The sequence below is a fragment of the Gymnogyps californianus genome, chromosome 2 (genome assembly GCF_018139145.2).
Source record: "Gymnogyps californianus isolate 813 chromosome 2, ASM1813914v2, whole genome shotgun sequence".
Classification (NCBI taxonomy): domain Eukaryota; kingdom Metazoa; phylum Chordata; class Aves; order Accipitriformes; family Cathartidae; genus Gymnogyps; species Gymnogyps californianus.
Window position 1 is genome coordinate 104,119,266 of NC_059472.1, and position 18,012 is coordinate 104,137,277.

The 18,012-nt window shown below is 40.3% G+C and overlaps 1 protein-coding gene across 1 annotated transcript in view; it reads right to left on the reverse strand.

The window, feature by feature from the left end:
* The window catches only part of LOC127013308 (collagen alpha-1(XV) chain-like), a 160,167-nt gene that overhangs the window by 80,027 nt on the left and 62,128 nt on the right, over positions 1-18,012 (reverse strand). The window contains exons 6-10 of the mRNA XM_050892108.1: positions 14,591-14,717; positions 13,207-13,325; positions 7,652-7,780; positions 6,998-7,024; positions 4,274-4,336 (exon numbers count right to left, since the gene is read on the reverse strand). Coding sequence (XP_050748065.1) covers positions 4,274-4,336; positions 6,998-7,024; positions 7,652-7,780; positions 13,207-13,325; positions 14,591-14,717 — 465 coding nt within the window. The remainder of the gene's footprint in view (positions 1-4,273; positions 4,337-6,997; positions 7,025-7,651; positions 7,781-13,206; positions 13,326-14,590; positions 14,718-18,012) is intronic.

Consider the following 18,012-nt stretch of genomic DNA (forward strand, 5'->3'; position numbering starts at 1 on the left):
GGAAAACAAAGCTTAAGATGTCTTTACTAAAATAGCCATATAAGTAATCAGGAATAGACTATAGGAGTCTTTTTCTTCAGATACAACCTTAGCTCACTACAGCTAAGCTGCTTCTCCTGCTGTCAAAATGTTCTCCTTCTGATGCCTATTCTAATCAATAAAATAAGGCTAGGGAACATTCTTTGGCCCTGAGGTCAGGTAAAACAGACTGGCTGTGTTCACAGTACTTAGGTACTTGGCCCTGGCCTCCTTTTAGCCCTGTATGTTCAAAGCTAATATTTTGAGTATGGGGTTTTTGTGCAATTTTCATGAAATAACATGAGAACTATACTGCAACCCATCAGTATGATGAGTATTTGAAAGTAAAAAGCCTGCTGCGATAGCACTGGGGGAGCATGTAGAATGACCAGAGCCAACCTATGCACAGTCTCATCTTGCAGCATACTGGGAACAGTTAACGACCGATGCTACCCCTGAACAATGCTGAGGCATTATCTGAGAGAGGTCTATTTGCCATGGGCCAAAACATTGTCAGGGACCACACTCGCAAGTCTGAATCATCAGCAATTCAGTCAGTTTCTGGGCCTGTTTCATTTCGCAGTATAGATGTAGCACTTGTTGCTGGAGATCAAAATGGTTACCTAACAATAGTTGCAGCTGCAGCAGCTGCAAAATAAAGCTTCTTTTGCTAATTTGCACTTTGCTTATAAGTAGAAGAAATGTAAACAACCATAATCTTGAAATCTTTTCCATTTGCTTTGTTTTCATTAAAAGCAGTCTGACTGATTTTATGGTTTACTAACATGAATTATTTATGTCGGTACCAAGCATCCTGGAAATGACTCTGGTCACAAGAATGACAAAAGCAGATTTGCAGGAAAGTTGGGAAGCTAATTGTCAAATGATGTTTAGGCCATTTTTTTCAGCTTTTTCACTGTGTGATTGACAAACACTATAGGGGAAACTGAGCCTTTACTGGAGGGGCTATAGTAGTTTCACCATGCAGAAGAACCAAAGGAGGCTCCTAGCAAGTGTCCATAGAGAGGGAAGGCACTATCTGCATCAGCTCTGTATCAGGAAAGAAGAATGTAGAGAATTAGCCATTTGGGGAGAGAGGGTTATAGAGAATCATGGGCTACAGAAATCTGTGTAGCTCCTGGGCTATGTCCAGAGATTCTACTCCTGCTCAAGGGCTTCAGCAAAAGTCATGGAAAGGCTGACAAGTGTGTAGACACGTCATGAAGGATTGACCAATATTCCAGACACAAAGTGTCTGAGACCAGTGCCAGCTCAAAAGAAAGCCTGAATACCTGCCACCAGTGGTGCTATGCAAGATGGTACCTTTCTTCTCAGAGACTGCTGTACCACGTTATCAAGCTTAGGATGAGGTACTATTCCTGCATATCACTGTCCCAGTGATGGCTCTCCAAGAGCAGAACAGCCATTGTTTCACCCTATCGTGCAGTCCACTCATGCAAGGGAATAGTGAGTTGGCAGGCTCTTGTGTCCACGTAGCTCCTGGGGCAAAATCAGTCTGCCCCTCCCACAACACAGTGAAGTGCTGTTCTCTGGAGCAGTGTTGTCCAAAATGGGCAACTACCATGACACTAATTCCTAACATCTATTGTTCATCACTCAAGACCTTGTTAACTCATTTGTTGCAGAATATTTTTCCTTGAATTATACTTTGCCTTTGAGTTATACCAAGATATATGTATAATTAATTATTAATATTACATATAGAATTGTTATTATTAGTAAAACCTAGAAACCGTATATTACTATTCTCAGTGGTGTTTGTGTGATTTATCTTAGAAGCGCTGAGCTGGCTGGGAAGTGCTGTGGAAAATTCATCTCTTTTAGAAAGTGATTGTATTGGTTACACATTTTGGCATGATATGAAAATATGACGGAGGTTATTCAGAAAGGAAGGAAAAACCGTCTCATAATGCCATCATGGAGAGTGTTGTGGTATTTACCTGACAGCTTGTAGTACTGAATGTCATATAAGTCATAGCAGTGACATCCACTTACAAACTCAGTAGTCATTTTGCGGGACCTATTAGAGTAGGGACATTTAGGTACATGACTACTATAAATCAGTGCATGCTACTCTTTCTAGCTTTGGAAACCTTAGCCTAGTCTATCTTGTACTCTAATAGCACAATGAGTTATGCCACACTGCTTAAGAGTATGCTCCTGTTAAAATGTATCTAGAACTGCTGTGATATTTTTCCAGTGAGATTAATGGCACTGCAGTTCTTGGTGGTATCACCATCACGTCTTTCAGTGTCTGAACCACAGAACACTTAGATGACACCATGCACCAATTGCTGCATTGCCAACAGGTTGAGGGAGGTTATCCTTCTGCTCTACTCATCTGAAGTACTCTGTCCAGGTTTGGGCTCCCCAGTACAAGAAAGATAGGGAGATACTGGAGTGAGCCCAGTTAAAGACCACAAAGACAACTGAAGGACTGGAGCTTCTGATTTATGAGGGGAGGCTGAGAGAGATTAAACTATTTAGCCTGGAGAAAAGATGACTTGGGGGGCATCTTGTCAATGTGCATATATATATGATGGGTGGGAATGAAGAAGATGATTGAGCCAGACTCTTCTCAGTGGTATCCAGGGGAAGGACAAGAGGGAATGGGCATATTGAAATTGAAATATAAGAAATTCCATTTAAATGTACAACCCCCCCTTCTTTACTCTAAGAGTGATCAAACACTCGAACAGGTTACCAGGAAAGGTTGTGGAATCTCCATCCTTGGAGATATTAAAACCAAACTGGACACAGTCCTGGGTAACCCGCTCTAGCTGCCTCTGCTCATCTCCAGAGAGGCCTTCCAACCTCAGTGATTCTGGGATTCTGTGACCTATGCTATAGGTTTTAGCACTGACAGAGATGTAAGTAGCACCCTGTCAAAGTCCTCCACCAATATCACCGTCCTTAATCTGGAATTTACTTCTCATTCATTTTTTCCCTGCAGTCTAGAGTCTTCTGATTTCTGCTGCTAAACTCTGCCAGTGCAGTCCAGGGTTGGGGATAGGATGAAGAGTGGGGAGGAATGGAGAGACAAAGTGGAGGGAAAGACTCCTGGCTCAACAAGTCCATCAAACTGCCCTTTGCTGATCTGAGACTGCTCAGAGGTTTCAGAAATGAGGCTCTGAAATGCCTGTACAGAGCACCTGTAATGCCTGTTGCGAACTGATTTAAAGTCTTACTGATAATCTGCCTTCCCAGCCTATCTTTCCTGAAAAGCCTGTATCCATACACTGCAGCACTCCAGTTGTGAGCTATCCCACCACGTCTCTGTAACCTCAGAGAGGTGATAGCCCTGTAACTGTGCATGAACTTCTAAGTCCTCCTGTTTGTCTCCCATGCTGCCTGCTTCTGTGAACACGTACCTGAGATGGGTCCCAGACATGCTGCTTTCACCAGGGGAGTGCAAGAGTGTCCCTCATCATGTTGTACCTGAGATGCTTCCTAACTGCCTGACATGCTTTCACTTCTCTTCAGCTTACGATGACCCTTTGCCCAGTGTACCTTTCCATTGCAACAGACAGACTGTTCAGCTGGACAGAGATATGGGGGGGTTGCCATACAGTCTTGTGACCCGATACCTGTGCTGAAGACTAATTTTACCTTTGAAATTATTCTGGACCCTTTCAAATTGAATCTGAATACATGAGCTTTATACGGGTTATGTTTGTGCATATATGAAGCCTGAATTGTTTTGGTAAACAGATGAAATGAGTTATTAATTTGGCACTTGGAGTACGGCTGAATGCCAATTCTGTATACATGTGCTTTAATGATAGATTAATCCATTATAGCTCACTTCAGCTCAGAAGTAATACAAGTTGTTACTTCAGATGGTTTAGATTTTATTTCAATTACGTTCATTTCCTAAGGGTAATATGATTATACTGTCTCTGTTAAATCACTTAGCCAGTGGAGTAAGTTGCACAGAGCAGTTATATATAACAATTGACTTTTCTTTATTAAGTAAGTATTAAATATATCTTCCTTAGCTCTCCTGTGAAAGCTCAACTTTTTCCACTGTTGAAGTTTATTCATACTCTTGAAAAATCGTTATGATTCTGTTATGGCTGCCCTTCATGCAGATTCATGGGTGACGAGGAGGATGGTTAAATTCTTCCTGTGATTCCCTATTATTATTATTTTTTCTCTCAGAGAGTACCAGATTAACACATGTCGAAGCATAAATGGTATCTGATTGGCTGTTGGTTATTAACAGGACACATACCTTTTCACCTTTTAGGCCTGCTTTTCCTTTCAGTCCTGGCAACCCCTGAAGTCCATTTTTACCCTAAAAGGAAATAGATTTTTTAATTAGACATTATCTTTTATGCAGGTTAAACAGGCTGTACACTTAGCAGCAGAGACTGGATGTAAGGGTGCTGGATTCTAAGTCTTGGTTTGTGCAGTGGGAGGAGATATGGGACTTACACCTCTACGAAGCTAGCAGTGCACAAAATGTGCCTCTCACCACATCTACTCTGCCCACAACAAAGTGGCAGTGAAGCCTGTGTGAGGGATACAGATGGAAACACTTGCCAGGCTGCATTTGGATTTGACAGGATGCCAACTGAACCACACAGCACTGATAACAAGTATTTTGAAAACGATAATGTTCCACTAGAACAAATAGTGACAGCTGTCTGAAAAGTCCTCTTCAAATGTTCTGCCTCTTAGCCATTTACTTATCTAGAGGTAAGGAAGTCTTCATTTATTTCAAAATTGCTGAATATGCTTACAGCAGGATTCCGGGCTAGAATTCTGCCTCTTCCCTAACAACTTTCAAACTATGAGAAAATGGACACTTGGAAGAAATCTACTTTTAGTTTCATACAGAAGTGATAGTCAACAGAGAATAGTGAGATATATTTGTAACACAGTACTACAAACTGCTGCTCTGTGTGCACCAAATCATACCATTGGCATTAGCCTGTTCCCACCTTCTACTGAAATCCTTTTTGCCTTGACCCACCTGAATACGTTCAGTTCCTACCAAGTAGGATGCTTCCTGAGGACATGCATCTGACAGGGAAAGTGTGGTACTACCTAGCATTTCACCCCATTTTCCATTCTAAACTTCACCAATCAAATTAATCCCAAATAACCTTTCTACATATGTTCATCTTATCTACATGTAACATGCATATGCTCTTCCTATAGAGGCTTGATCATTGGCTAGAAAGAACTCCCACCAGCTTTAAAGTCAGTGCTATTATAAAGTGGTGCTATTTATGAATTCAGTTAGGACACTGGAAAAAAATTCAGAAGGCAAATAAATTCTATTTTCCTTAATGGCATTTTGGGAATCTGGACAGCTGTGATTATGGACTCTACTGCTCAAGTTTTAGGGCTGTACTAATTTTAAAGATGGGTTATATAAACTTATTATGGAGAAAAATATATCTGTAAGACTAAAAGTTTTTTTCTCCTATTATTATTTTTCCTGTAGAGTAACTGGTATCAAGTTTATAGAAAAGTGGCAAACACATGGCCAATATAAATCTAGTGCATACTAATTCTATTGCTGAGTGAAGCTCCATCAATCCAATAGTATGCATAGGTGTATGCAAGATCAGAACCCAGCTGCACATGGACAAAAGAGTATCTATAAAAAATACAGGACAGTGGTTCATTTCACAAGATATAACAAAATGTCTGTGATAGGAAATAGGATTGTTTTACAAGCATTTGTTTGCAAGGACAAAACAATTGCTTTTGGAGCATTTGAATTACATTTGAAGAATTTTCTATAAGACATTTCCCCATTATTTTGGTTTCATAGAATTTTCTTTGAAAATGTTCTGCTTGAAAGTAGTCAGACTTCTGTTAATACAGAAAATGTGAACTTCTTGTCCATAAACACCCTAATGACATATAACCTAGGTTTAGGCTAAATATTTGCAAAGCCAGCTACATTTATCCGAACGTACCAATGTATGCAGGCAGCATTCATGCAGGAGCTGAATAATGCATCCCATGAATGACTACTGAATTATTTTTTTTTAATATCTTAAAACATACCAGTTTCATGTGAGGTTCGCTTGCAGGAGGCAGGAACGGACAGGAAGTTCACAGCAGTGGTGCATGGCAGTATACAAAAGGAGGAGCAGGCATGGTACTGATGACAGCCCCTGGTTGGGAAGGTCTCAGAGACGGGAAAGATGCACAAAGTGGCAGCAACAGACAACGAGTAAGGAAACAAAGAAGCCAGGCAGTAAAGCGTCAACAGAGGACAGATACGCAACAGCAGCTGAGACACTCATGGAATATGACAGCTAGGGATTTGTTATTGTGAGCATTGCTGGGCAATACTTCACCATAGAGGATGCATATGCAACCTGTCAGCGGCTTGTGGTGAACTGACCCACGGATGGGAGTAATCTGGAGAAGGGAGGAAGGAACAATACAGGAAGATGACAGCAAATGTAACAGAAGGGAGGGTAAAATAGAGGAACGCAGAGAAAGGAAAGCAGGAAGGATGAAGCAGAAGGTGCAGTTGAATTACTGCACAAGAGTTGAGGAGTGAGAGGTACATCTGGAAAGTTAATAGCAGCTGAGATTAGGAGCATGGCAGCATGTGTCTATGAAAGGTTGATGAAGCACTTTGTTTTGCCCTGGAAGAGGCCTGGGTCTGAGTATGTCCTCTTTTTGAAGTTCCCCTCTGCAAAAAAGCCAGCCTCACCAGAGCTGGACTCCTTGTACAGCTGCTTATGACATGCCATGCCTCTTACTTTCTTTGCAACTGGGAAATCATAAATTTCTCTTAGAAACCCAGGTCCCCCTCTCTTGACAACCTGAGGAAGTCAACTATAGCACCAGAGCTGCCTTCTAAAGAGAGCATAAGCAGAAAGCACTTTGCTGCTTAAGCTTCAGTGTAGCTGAGTCTCCGATAAAAAATGTTGCTGGGGTTTTTTTCTTCAGTTAACTAAAACATGTATAGAAGAGTACTTACGGGTAAGCCATTTTTACCAGGAATGCCCTAAAATAAAACATCTTTGTTAGAAAGGTAAATAAAACATTGTAACAAAGAAGCAACAAAAGAGAAAAGCAATTAACTATAGCTTGATGTGTCATGTAGTGACAAAATAACAAACCAGAACTCTAACAAATACTATGTCACAATGTGATCTGTTTTGTGCCTCTGTTTAATTGGATACATCTTGTGCTGATGGTTCAGAAGGATATGAAGTGTGAAACATCCTGGATATACAGAAGCCACTGAAGGAGGCATGTGAGTTCTGAAGTCCAGCAGCTTTGAACACGTTCAAACATGACAGCTGGGAGGGCGGTGCAACACTGCAAAGGCTGCCAGAAGAGTTTGTGGAATTACCGCTCTAAGAACATTAGTATGTTGGCACATCAGGTGTTTGCCTTGTGCTTTCTGCTGATTGTCTCTCATCAGGCCCTTCTATAGCCGTTGACACATGTGCAAAGCAGATATGACACTCCTGAGTTGATTTGGTGGGGCTAAAAGCCCATCTTGTAGAAGTATAACTGATGACAGTGTGTGAGGCTGTGGAGTTTCAGCCCTTTATGCATGTGTGATGAATGACTATTACCCTTTCTAAAATACATGCATTTTTTCAAATAGACAGAAAATACTCACAGGCTGACCATGTTGTCCAAGTTTCCCTGGAGGTCCGGGAGGTCCTTGATCTTTTTTCTGCACATCTTCTACTCCTGGCCTTCCTGGAGATCCTGTGGGCCCATGCACTCCTTCCTGACCTTTCTGGCCCTGAGTAATTAAAATGTGAAATATGAAAAATGTGTTGCATTACTTTTCCCATTTTTGCTCTCTCTTTTTCCACCTCTCTTCCCTCTCTCCTAGAACCCCTGCTTTATTCAATGCAGTCAGAAAACTGTTAGGCACCATACAAAAAATATACTCCATTCAGCAAAGGCAGTCCAGATTAGAGATCATTCATGCAAGTACAAATAAATTGCTCACTGAGCTGGAAAAAATGAGAACTGGTTACCTAGATGCAAATGACCATGGTCTAATTTAATATCTGCACAAATCTGCGCAGTCTAAATCAATAACATAGGTTTGAAAAAGACCAGTTTCACAAACTCAGTCTGTCTGGGAGAAAATTGTGAAAGTTAAGAAGAGATGTTTAGGAATGCTTTAGCCAACTGCCCAGAGACCTACAGCTCTAATAAAAGAGGGTTACATATCCAGCTTAGTTAAAAAGGAAAGTGACAGAAGATGAAACAAAGGAACTGATAGCAAAGAGTAAAAATGGACAACAAGCAAGAGCAAAGAGTTCTTAAGCATCAGTATTTGGTCAAGAGAAAGTAAGAATAATAAAAAGAACAGTTTAAATACACCAGGAACAAAATAAACCCTTTCAGTGGTGAAGCTCGGACACATACATATTTAAATTAAAATCCAGTATACAAGAAGGAACATTTAAGTCATTTTTGTATCATATTTTGAAACAAGCACTAGGATTTACTCACATTTTATAGTAGCAATGAAATATTTTGTGTTCCATTAGTAGCTAATGAAACTAGGAGGGATGTAATACTGTAACTATCCAAGCATTTTAAAGTTAGCAGGACGACAGCTTTCAGCAAAGGAGCTGTTAGCTGATTTTTTAAAGATCTTTCTGGGTTTTGTCACTAGGAAAGTTCGCAAAAACCAGACATTTTTTCATCTGGTCTCATTAGAGATTTTTTTCCCAGCTGGAAAAGTGTTAGAAGAGAACCTAGTTAACTAAGCTGTGGGTAAGATCATAACCTGAGTGAGATAACAGGATTGTTGATACAGGTTGTTAGAGTACTGAAGGAGCTAGCGGATGTTATAGCAGGACCCCTCTCGATCATCTACCAAAGGTCTTGGGAGTCTGGGAAGGTCCCTGCTGACTGGAAGCTATCCAATGTTATTCCAATTTACAAGAAGGGTATGAGGGAAGACCCAGGGAACTACAGACCTGTTAGTGTAACCTCAGTTCCTGGAAAAATTATGGAGAAGATTATACTGGGTACTATTGAAAGGCATTTAAAGAATAATGCAATCATCAGGCACACTCAACATGGCTTCACAAAGGGAAAGTCCTGTCTAACTAATTTGATATCCTTCTATGATAAGGACACCAGCCTAGTGGATGAGGGGAAGGCAGTGGATGTAGTTTTTTCTGGGTTTTAGTAAGGCTTTTGATACTGTCCCTCACAGCATCCTTCTGGACAAGTCGTCCAACTGTGGGATGAGCGGGTTCACGGTGTGCTGGCTGAAGAACTGGCTGAAGGGCAGAACTCAAAGGGTTGTAGTGAATGGGGCTACATCTGGCTGGCGACCGGTCACCAGCGGTGTTCCTCAGGGCTCAATTCTAGGGCCAGTTCTGTTCAATATATTTATCAATGATCTGGATGCAGGCATTGGATGCGCCCTTAGCAAGTTTGCTGATGATACTAAACTGGGAGGTGCTGTTGACTCTCTTGAGGGACAAGAGGCCTTGCAGAGGGATCTAGATAGATTGGAGCATTGGGCAATGATTAATGGGATGAAATTTAACAAGTCCAAATGCGGGATTCTGCACCTAGGAAGGAGCAACACTGGGCATAAGTCTAAACTGGGAGAGGAGTGGCTGGAGAGCAGCCCTGCAGAAAGGGGTCTGGGGGTGCTGGTCGACAGCAGGCTCAACAGGAGTCAGCAGTGTGCCCTGGCAGCCAAGACGGCAAACTGCATCCTGGGGTGCATCAAATACAGCATAACCAGCTGGTCCAAAGAGGTGATTATCCCGCTGTATTCAGCGTTGGTGCAGCCTCACCTTGAGTATTGTGTGCAGTTCTGGGCCCCACAGTTTAAGAAGGATGTTAAGGTACTTGAATGTGTCCAGAGGAAGGCACCAAAACTGGTGAAAGGGCTGGAAGGCATGTCCTGTGAAGAGCGGCTAAGGACTTTGGGCTTGTCTAGTTTGGAGAGAAGGAGGCTGAGGGGTGACCTCACTGCTCTCTCCAGCTTCCTGAGGAGGGGAAGTGGAGAGGGAGGTGCTGATCTCTTCTCCCTGGTACCCAGTGCCAGGACGTGTGGGAATGGTTCAAAGCTGTGTCCATCAGGGGAGGTTTAGACTGGATATTAGGAAGCATTTCTTTACTGAGAGGGTGGTCAAACACTGGAACAGGCTTCCTAGAGAGGTGGTCAATGCCCCAAGCCTGTCAGTGTTTGAGGCATTTGGACAATGCCCTTAATAACATGCTTTAACTTGGTCAGCCTTGAATTGGTCAGGCAGTTGGACTAGATGATCATTGTAGGTCCCTTCCAACTGAAATAGTCTATTCTATTCTGTTCTGTTCCGTTCCATTCTAATATAAAATTGAAGTGTGAACATAATGAATGCTAAAGCAGCATGTTTTTGTCTGACAAACAGGTCATAATTTTCTTTGTTATGTGTGCTTGATAATAGTAACACTGTTGATCCGACTTTAGGAAATTTTCCTGAGGGGCATTTGTCTGAGTTCTATACGACATTGAAAAAAATAATGCTGTGCCTAATCAGTGTCACCTATATTAATTGGATTACAAATTGCATAACTGGTACAATGGAGATCATGTACAATGGTAAACTTACAGGAGATAGTGCCACTTCTACCACGTACTCACAAAGGCCAGTTTTCAATAGAGTAACAATTTTTTTTATTATTATTTTCTAAAAGATTGTTCATTAGCATATTGTATAGCCATCTTGGGTATCTATGTAGTGAAAAGGATGTGGAAATTGGAATAAGTTCAAGAAAAAGCTTGTAAAGATGAGTAAGTAGCAAAACTACTTGTCATAATAGATTTAAGCTTTTTGTGTCACACTACTTAAATCAAGACTGGATTTTTATTTAAGAGAAATAGCCCAAAACTGAAAAAAATAGATTGTAAGAACAATAGTTCATCCTAACATTAAAATTGCTGCTTTTAAAAAATGTGAATGCAGGCATGAAAATGTTAGAGTAATCATATTTGGAAGTCCTCCAACAAATATTAAAGCCTCTTGTGTGTCAGCTCCAATGGATAATCCTTAATCTAATGTTTCACCATTTGTTATAATTTACCAGAATAAACACGGAAATGCTAGAAGACCCTGTAAGGAGCAACCTTAAACACTTGAATAAAACACACAATGTAGAACTTTAGAATAAAAGTTCTGTCATTCTTGATGCTGCATGTTTTCTGGCAAACAGAAGCAGTCATAACCGACTGCAGTTTCAAGCAATACGAAGAATGGAGTTTTGGCGTAGGAGTCACAAAGGCAAGAGGAAGGAAAGGTCGTTATTTATTTTCTGCTTAGAAAAATCTGTGGTGGCTGTTGGATCAGGAATGTTAATTAATGAAAAATGTGCTACTAGCTGATTATTTTGAAATATGTCAACAAGTAGGGCAAGTATTTGAGTAGCTGGAGCCCTCCAACTCACAGGATTCCAAACGAGGGCCATATGTAATTTTCATTTGCAGAATCACACAAAATTCAGGTTACACATTACCTTACAAATGCAATAGGCACAGTATCTTTCAAAGCCCAGTATCTCACCAGAGAGGGTGACTCTGCTACGTATGGCATAGCCACCCACTTTGGGGTTTCTAGTGCCCGCAGTCATGTAGGCTGGAGTACTCTCTATTCAGGAGTTAAAACGGCTGCCATTTTTCTTAGCACTGTGTGAACCTCAAAGTAGAGACGGGCTACAGCCCGGTGGTTTCTCTTAATTTCCTTGTCTAGGAGTCAGGCCCACAGGAGTCTACCCAAAAGGAGTATCTAATTTTACAAGGGATTTCACTAAAAGCGATTCTGAAAATGTGACTAGTCTCAATGCTTTGCACATAATTTATAGTTATTCCTGGTCCTGACAGAATTGAACTGTCAATTAAATTACAGCCCATCTTTGTCAGAGTTTCCTCTGTTCAGTAGTGTAAAACTCACTTGATGATAGCACACACACTTTCTAGAATCTCTTTTTCCATCAGGAGGGATCCTGAAAGGAATTCCTGCTTGGACGTTTACAACAAGACAGCCTGACCAGGATTTTTGGAAGGCACCTCTGACAGGTGAAAGATGTCCAGATATCGCCTCTTCTAGAGCACTTTTAAAAAATGTGCTGGCAGCCTAGAGAGAAGCTAGGCATGGCTGTAAACAGCATTTATTCATGGAACTGCTCTGACACAGACATGAGTAATACAAGGACCCCAAACAACTTTACTGACTTGCCTCAACTTTGATCCTTTATAAGGCCATCTAGGGGTGGAAAGGTTGTTCAATCTTAATATTTTATTAGTCAAAGCATCTTTTTATTGTGAGTGCCAGGAAAGCTGCTGGTTACTTTTATAATGGATTTTTCATCTCTGGGTGTTAACATACGCAGCTGTCAGGAGGCACCATACACTGCTTTCTTAAAGAAATAACTAGGAGTTGCAGACACTTTTCCAGTGCAATCCACGCAGTCATTCCCTTGTCAAGACACGGAATATAGGATCTACCTCTTGGATAGTAATTCAAGTAAGATTGGGTTTATAAAGGGATAATTTGCATAAACCATAAATTTTCAGATTAGTGTGTGGGCAACTAAGGAAAGCCAGTGGTACACATTTTAGGCATGGATTCCTCCAGAGTTTAATGTGTTTTAGTTTTAGTCTTCTGTTTGGAACACCTAATAATGAAGCACTGTGATAATGAAGTGCTTCTTTGCACTTGGTACTTCACACAGAAGCACTTGGTGAGCACTCAAAGGATATAATTTTAAATCTGTTGATATGCCTTCCTGAGAAGGAAGCAGGACTTTCACCTGCAAGGCAGTTACTGTGAGTAAGACCAAGATGCCTGCCTTTAGGAAATAAAAATTGTGGGCTTTTATGGTAAGGATTTACATTGGTTATTTTCTTTGTTTCTCACTTTCTTAAATGCAAAATGAAAAAATGCAAAACCGAAAGAACAAATTAATTTTGTTAGTCAAAAATTTTAAGTCCATCTCAATGGTTATAGATCCAAACTTCTGCCTACTGTCAGTGCTTTTCAGCCTGATGTCATGAGAGGACATTCAAGAATTTAAAAATTAACTTCTGTTTTGGCATGCTGCTAAGATGGAATAGATAAAGGTACCGACTCAGAAAAGCACCTAAAATTCATATGTTTTCCTGCTCTTGGGACAAAAAGGTAAGGCATATAAACCCATTGTACAGACCTCCTCTTCGCTTACTCCTGGCAAAACACTAGCACCAGAGCCATCTTCTTCTCTTAAGATTTTCTGTGTGACAGTGGTAGACTCACTGTTGCCTTGTCCAGTTTCCATGACAGCTGAATCTAAATAAAATAATAACTTATTAATGAGAGATAGAGCAAAATAAAACCTGCCCAGAGGTATTAATCAGAGCACAGATGCTGCAAGTTGTATGAAAAAAGAAATTATTTAGATTAGGACCAAAATACGTTCCAAAGATTAATATTAGTCATTTCATAACTGAAAATTTTAAAAGGAAAGAAAAAAAGAGAAAAATGAGAATAAAATTATAAAACAAATGTTTATTTTGAGGACAAAGACTGTATTGCATCATCTTCTTTGCCTCAAGCTCTAGTCTAATGGTTGCCTATTTTTCATCTATATAGCATAAAAAATAAGAGGTATGTACAACAGGTACTATCTGAAGTATGTATGAAATTTAAATAGAAACATTGTCTCTGGCCTTATTAAGATAACTAGCTTTACTTTTTGTTTTATAGGAGTGCACTGAAATTGTCTTAATAGTGGAGGACTGGATTCCTCAGTGCATTATGTCCTGCTCTTATTACTTTGTTGCCTACACTTGCATCCAAACCACCCCATTGATGCACTAGGCAGATTCATATCCTTTGCACGGAACATAAGTAGGATATAGTTGTTTATTCAGTGGTGGTATTCAGTTTTACATGAAAGGCTGTGCTTCACTATAACAGAAGGTCATCAAATTAAATACTCATCTTAAATTCCTTTTAAAGGTGCCACATGACTTTAGGGCCAGTAGCACTATTTGCAGAGGTATGTCTCAAGAAGTGCCATGCTTCTCACTGACCTGAGCAGAATGAAGAGGATTTTTCTCCTTTCATTCCCGTCACCTAACACTTGCACTTTACTGGAGGGTTGTAGAGTATCACAGCAGCAGCTCCTCAGGTCAGCTTCTTTGTTTTATCCATTTTTTTTTTTTTTTTTTCATTTTAAAATATAAACAACAGTTCTGTGACTGAAACTTCCACACTATAGATGGGTAAATCTATTCTCTGCATGTTTAACAACAATGACTGAGATAAGCACCTATATGGAGTGAAAAGTGAGAGATGTATTGAGCGGTAGCTGTAGCTGCTACCACTTACCTTTGCTGCTTTTAACAAATTGCAGTCTAACAGACTGCAGTTTCAAAGACCAAATGTTTGATGTGCCAATTCTTTTCTAACACACAGGATGTCCAAAACCATAGGATTTTCCATTCCTGGCAGCACCCAAAATATGATAGTGGCTTTTCATACACAGGGAAATGACAGACAGACCTAGAGAACATAAATGACCCCACTCCCCACAAAAAAAGAGGCAGTGCCTTGTTCTTTAAGTTTAGTTGCTTCAGAGGTTTCTTCTGATCTGTGATTTCCAGAGAAATCGTTTTCTTCCAAATAAGACAATATAGTTGGGGGGGCTTCCACTGGCTCAGCCAACGTATCTTCAGGCTAAAAAAAACATAAAATCCCAAAGAACTGTTTAGAGAAAAGGCTTATCACAAATTTTAAAGCATGAATCTGTAGATTACCTTCCTCAAAGCATAGTAATCAGAACTACCACATTTATGAAGCAAAACAGAAATCCAGATCTTTCCCACTTAATATCTTACCAGTATCTGTCCTTACTCTTACGCTGCCCTTAGAAACATTAACTGTCATTGCTATCATAAAAACTGAAATTTATTAATGGCCAATTTATACACCCTCTTTCATTTACAAGTTTTAGATTTATTTCACCTTCTATTTCATTTTTCCTCTGTACAGTACACATCTAGTTTCTGCTTATCAGCAGATGTCACACTACTTTGGTCAAGCTCTTGAGAAAAACTAGCACAATACCTTTGAACTCCATTCCTCCAAACCAAGTGATGTACACTTGACAAAGCCATAGAGAGGGAGAAAAACACAAGGAATGTAAAGTTATCACTGCAGGTCTAAGAGCCTAGAGCTGGCTGGTACCCACCCTTCCCCATGCTGGTTGTGGGTGGGCAAGAGGTGGCCATTTCGATAACCTGGTATCAGCTGCATGCAGGAATGTAAAGAGCCTTCTCCCTAGTGGAATTAGACACCTGGAGAAGTGCTGTCTCAATGTAGTGAGGAGATTACTTCATGCAAACCTGAATTTGCAATTTAAATAAAATTTAAAAGTGATCATGTTGCCATGGTAACCTGGAGCAGACTTAATGGGCCAAGCAACCTGGTCTTGAACCAGGTTAAGATGTGCAAAATGGCATAATAGGGCTTGCTGTAATAGTTCCTGAGTTGTCAGCAAAAGGAAGAGAGGTAACATCATGATTTTTATCCCACTGGTTTTGTATCCTTATAATTGAGGAAAAGCATCAAGATACTTCTTGTTATTAAGAAACATATTGAAAATAGGCTTTAGGGCTGCATTTGAAGCGGAAAGGAAATCTTTTCCACAGTGGGCTGGATCTGATCCCCACTGTAGCTGACAAAAGGACTTTCATTTAACTTCAGTTTTATTTACTCCACTTGAGAAAGAAACAAATGCATGTTTCCTCTGCTCTTATTTCTCTTATAACTATATACCTTGTTCTTGACATTCTGTGTAGGAATATTTCAGTTAACCTTTAGAGACCAATAAACCTTTTTATGCAGTCTGTTTATTATCTGAACCGTAGTAAACTTACAGTGTTAAGCTAGTCATATATTACAGGCTTTTGTGTTTTAAAATCCTTAATAAGATCAGGTCTTGGCTACTTTGAGAAAAGAGGACCAACTTTTTCCTTTAAGCAATGTCCAGTGACTTCCCTCTTCTGATGCAGAATAACTAATACAGTTATTAGAACAGTAGAAAATAATTCACACAAATTAGAGTGTGCTCAATTGTACAGTCTATAAAGCATTCCTGACGTTTCTTTCTAACTGGGAAGATAAATAAAGCAACAGTAGGACAAAGATTTAAATGCTTCATTTTGAGAAATAATTTAAAAAGCTGTAAAATTGACCCTCCCACCCCAGTATTAGTAAATATCCCAAATCTAACTCTCTAACTAGAAAACAATGGGAAAAATAGAGATATTTACTTGAAGATGGTAGAAAAACAACCCAAATGTCACACTACACTCATAAGAATGTAAACTTGATAGATAATAGTGATTACCTGCCTGACAGAATTATAAGAATTAGGATAATGAAAAAAGTACATTTGTAATTTAGTGAAGCGATTGGGAAAAAACCCCAACGAAATCTGTTGAAATAATCCCAGTCAGTTTAGACATGAAGATGTATCTGTGGAATAAAGAAGTAGTATCTAATAACCACGCATAAAGGTTAGTGATCAACATCAGCCAATGGAGTTGAAAAGATGTGTCTAGTAAAAGAATTGTAGGGTGGATATCCTCTACTTGTCCACATGTACTCCCTGTGCACAAAGGCAGGTGGGAAATGGATTAGGAGATTACAGGTGGGCATTTTAGTATCTTCTCCTGCCCCACAGAAAATAAAGCAGCATGCCACTGCATGTGGACTGCCCACAGCAGTCTTCCTTACAGAGCTGTATATTTGTATATATATACAGAGCAGTATTTGTATAGGTACAGCTGCTCAGAAGTCAGTGAAGCTCTAAGAAGCACTAAGTCCCTTTGCTTTCGCATCTGCAGCTCCTAATGAATAGGAGGACACTACAGAGAGGACAGCCAGTTACAATCTACCTGCTGCAGGGGAGTGAATTCAGAACTACCTAAAACCAGAGTTATAAAAGGTTATTCCTGCCTCTGTGCATAAAACCAGATTCAGCGTATTCTCCTGCTGTCCTGCCCATCTCAAAACTTTCCCCCAGAGGAGAATGCGTCTTGGGAAACTCACAGATATAGTTTTCTCCAGATTTTCTGTCCTCTGGTGATAAGGAAAAGACTTTCTGTGTCACCTAGACCATCTCCTTGTAGTTTAGGCTGCTTCTTTGATAGTTCTTAGCACCCATACATACACCCCAATTCAGACACTGAGGATTTTTCTCCCTCAGGAAAGGTCCAAAATTTACCGAAAGCCCTCAGTAACAGGAGAGAGGTCTGGTGTGGGTACAGCAAGCACTGGGATCTTAATCACTTCCTTTGACATGACAGTAGAAAGAGATATTCCGTAGTTCAATCTACATCCTCTGTTTCTTCATTACATACTGTTTTTTCTTATGTACACCTTCTAGCAACACTTTTTTTAGCATTCCTTAACTGGGAACACAATGGCTTCCACATTTTCTGGGAGACAACTGTGTGGCCTAAGAACTAAGTGCTTAGGCTGTACACATGATTTTCAAGGAACGTGGTAGGCACCACGTTGCCTGGTCTGTTAGGAAATAGAAAGTGTGTCACTGAAGGGTTCACATTGTTGAGGACAAGCCTTCATTCTGGGCCCAGCAGGTCTTCCCAGGCTCTCTGGTCTCTGATCTCTGCCTTTTGTGTTTAGGATGATGTTCAGAATGTAAGAATGGAATTTCTTGAATGTAACCTCTGCCACCACAGGCACAACAGCAAGATAAAGCTTGTGTAAATGTGACTTTGGAATCATTCCCTTGGGAAAGAGCAACTTCACTGTAACTTTTTCCATGATGGACTTCATTCTCTTGCACTAATGATACGTTTTCTTTGGTATTGTGTCCAGCCACAGGGGACTTGAAAAGACATAGAGAAAAAATGGTCCCCAACCCATGTCACTGAGTCAAGATTCACACAGGCTGCATGGGCACATGGAAGAAATTTTAGTTGGGAGGAACCTCTCAAGGTCA